Below are 2858 nucleotides of genomic sequence, written 5' to 3'. Positions count from 1 at the left end.
GACATCACATCTCTTATACAGTAATTTGGTGACTTTGCATCATCATTTTTCCTCCAATCCCTTGTCAGTTTCAGAAATATAAATTACCTGGGTGAACAGCACGCGTGAAAATGTAGGCAATGACGTGAGATTTTGTCTTACCCTTAATCACACTATTCCAGAGAAGAAGCATTTTTCAAACTAGAGGTTGTGAAATGAAGGAAAGTTTGTCTTAATTTTTCCAGCTACCCACACTTTCATACAACAGCTTGACACTTTCGAGGAGCACTCCTTTATTTAAGCTCTCACCAATAAAATGGCTTCTCTTTCTTCATAATAACGCATTTATAGGCACTCTACACAGATCGGTAGCTCATCGTTCCTCTTTTATTTTACTGGTCTGCCAATGCCACATTAACAAGGAAAGGCAAAAGGTAAAAATCTAAACACATTTGTAACAAAAGATATTGCAAGGCTATCAAATATTCACTACTGTGTAATTTTTAATAACCGAGAGAGCGTGTTTAAATATTTGAGAAAAATTATTACAAATGTGCACAACACACTTTGCTTTCTCCTGAAACACAGGGATCCGTGAATAAGTTTGTTTTTCAAACATGTTATGGACGAAAAAAGGCACACATCTGGAAAGCTCCTCTACTTTAAAATCGCTTTGAGATTTTTATTAGTTGATTGTTTATTATCTATCTGCTTAGATGGTAATAAGCTGATGCCAGAAAAATAACATTAAAATGTTCACCATGTATATACAGATAGCATGGCAACGGGCAAAAGAATAAACGAAGCAGCAGTTCCTTAAATGTTGATTACGCCACCTGGGTGCCAAGCAACATGACAATGTAGTCTAGGACAAAGCTACAGAATTGTAGGTGTTCATGGCACGACAGCATCTTTAACATCTCACACAGAGACGTATCAAAACAGGTTTAATCTTTATTTAAACTTATAAATAGTAAAGGAAGTTAATCTTAAACTGCAGGCTAACCAGATAACCGCATTCACTGCAGTCACAGATTAAATCTCTGACATACCTAGGACAATTTTATAGTAGGCGTCAAACGTTAATCGAAACTCAAAGATAGTATGTCCATAACTTAGTTTCCATCTACTCAATGGGTTAAGAGTGAGGCATCTAATTGTGCCTAAAGAGTTTAATGCCCATCCAAGTCCAGAGATGGAAGAATACATAAATAGGGATGGTAATGGGAAGAAGCAGGCTGTAGAAACACAGGCTTGATGCACTTGTGCAGCCGCGGGGAAAGTCTTCGTCCACAGAGGCAGAATAAAACAGCCCAGCTAAGGACAGTAGCGGGACCAGCACTGTTAAGGTCGGTAAAGAAAGAAACATGTTGATCTCCTTTCCAGGCAGCTGCTCCCCTATATCTCTTGTGGGGTCTTGGTGATCTGCGCGTTCAAGAGAAGTAACCCTAGGTTTGCTTGATTTCCGGATCAGTCGTCTCCCTCTGGATCATCCTTGCATCCTGGGGGATCATGTTGGGAATGCCATCTATTATGGGATATGCAATGCCCAGTTCTTCGTTGATTAGTTCATTGGTGGACTCTTCATATCTGATGAGACACAAAACAATTACAAATGTTTCATCAGGGGAAGTAGAGAATGGTAACAGCAATATTGACTTTGGTGGCGCCGATAAATCTTACCAATTTAAAACATTATACGAGGCAATTCATTTTCAAGAAGTAAAAAACACAAATACGAGTATTTCAAGTTTATCACAACGTAGGCTTTTTATAGCAGCCTATTCTGAGACAGCAAGAGCCATATATCGAACTAGGACAGGATCTGTGTCACCTAGAGGTAGCATGGGTTGGTTACGTGCATAAGAGTAGACACATCTGCCAATATGAAACACGACAGAAGGCCACTGTGAAAGCAATCGTGAGAGGGTGAGGTGTGGTGTGGTGTGGGTGTCCAAAACACTATCACATAAAACTGACTGCAGCTCTAAACCATAGCATGTCAACCACCTTCTGAGATCTTAGAAGCTGTGGATCAGCTTATCTAGGGGTGCAGACACATCTCAGATAAAAAAAATTAAAAAACATAAGTCCAACAATGGGTAAATTCCTTAGAAGTGTACAGTTTTTTAAAAGCGTTCCCTCAGATTCCACCGGAGTACTAACTCATTGAAGTCAGTATTTTCTTTACATTGGCACGTACCCCCTTAAAATCTGTTAAGTTTCATTTCACCACTATTATGCTGTAATAATACATAGAGGATGCCTTGACTCAAATCTAGTGTGCACATTTCAGTATAAAACACACAATATGGTAATTTTAATGCGTTTATGGTTTGAATAGATCAAGATGCTGCAATAATATATTCCCTTGCTACCAATGAGGAGTAAACCCCTCTTCATGAGATGTTCAAAGGTAGCTGTGCTACGAGTGTGCGAATCCCCCAAAAAAGGTGTTTCACATTAAAGTGGGTCGGATCTGCCTGGGATGTATGTATATTACAATGCACTAGATTAGAAAGGTGAAAGCTCAGTACAAACAATGGATTTTACACTTTTTCATGAAAAAGGCACTGCTGCAGGTGTCTTGTTTGCGAAGACTTAGCTGATGAGACGTACCTTCCGGTGATATGCAGGGCCCCCTTGCCACAATGTACTGTCACCACTAGGAGCTGTGTATTAGCTGTATTGTGTAGAAAAGTGGGTTTCTGTTGCAGTAACTCCCCCCACCTTTTGCCAGACTACTGATGCACTTTTTCTTGGTGTGCCCTGGGTCCCTGCCAATCAGGTTCCCAGGGCATGTGCTCTTTCCCCAAAAGCAACCCATTGGCATCTCTGGCCACAGGTCAGCCCCTGATAAATGGTACCACAGGTACCCA

The 2858-nt window shown here is 40.4% G+C and overlaps 1 protein-coding gene across 1 annotated transcript; it reads right to left on the bottom strand.

The window, feature by feature from the left end:
* Window positions 1–346: 346 nt before the first annotated feature.
* Window positions 347–1484, bottom strand: PIGY (phosphatidylinositol glycan anchor biosynthesis class Y). Its single transcript, XM_085635554.1, has one exon. It carries the CDS (start codon window positions 1346–1348, stop codon window positions 1133–1135), a length of 216 nt encoding a protein of 71 aa, XP_085491680.1. The 5' UTR covers window positions 1349–1484; the 3' UTR covers window positions 347–1132.
* Between the last annotated feature and the right edge of the window lie 1374 nt (window positions 1485–2858).

Source organism: Triturus cristatus, chromosome 2_1, assembly GCF_964204655.1.
Source record: "Triturus cristatus chromosome 2_1, aTriCri1.1, whole genome shotgun sequence".
Classification (NCBI taxonomy): Eukaryota; Metazoa; Chordata; class Amphibia; order Caudata; family Salamandridae; genus Triturus; species Triturus cristatus.
This window is presented reverse-complemented; position numbering and strand designations above follow the sequence as displayed.

Coding starts and splice junctions, on each gene's coding strand:
- PIGY (XM_085635554.1), bottom strand. CDS start 1,348: ATGTTTCTTTCTTTACCGACCTTAACAGTGCTGGTCCCGCTACTGTCC.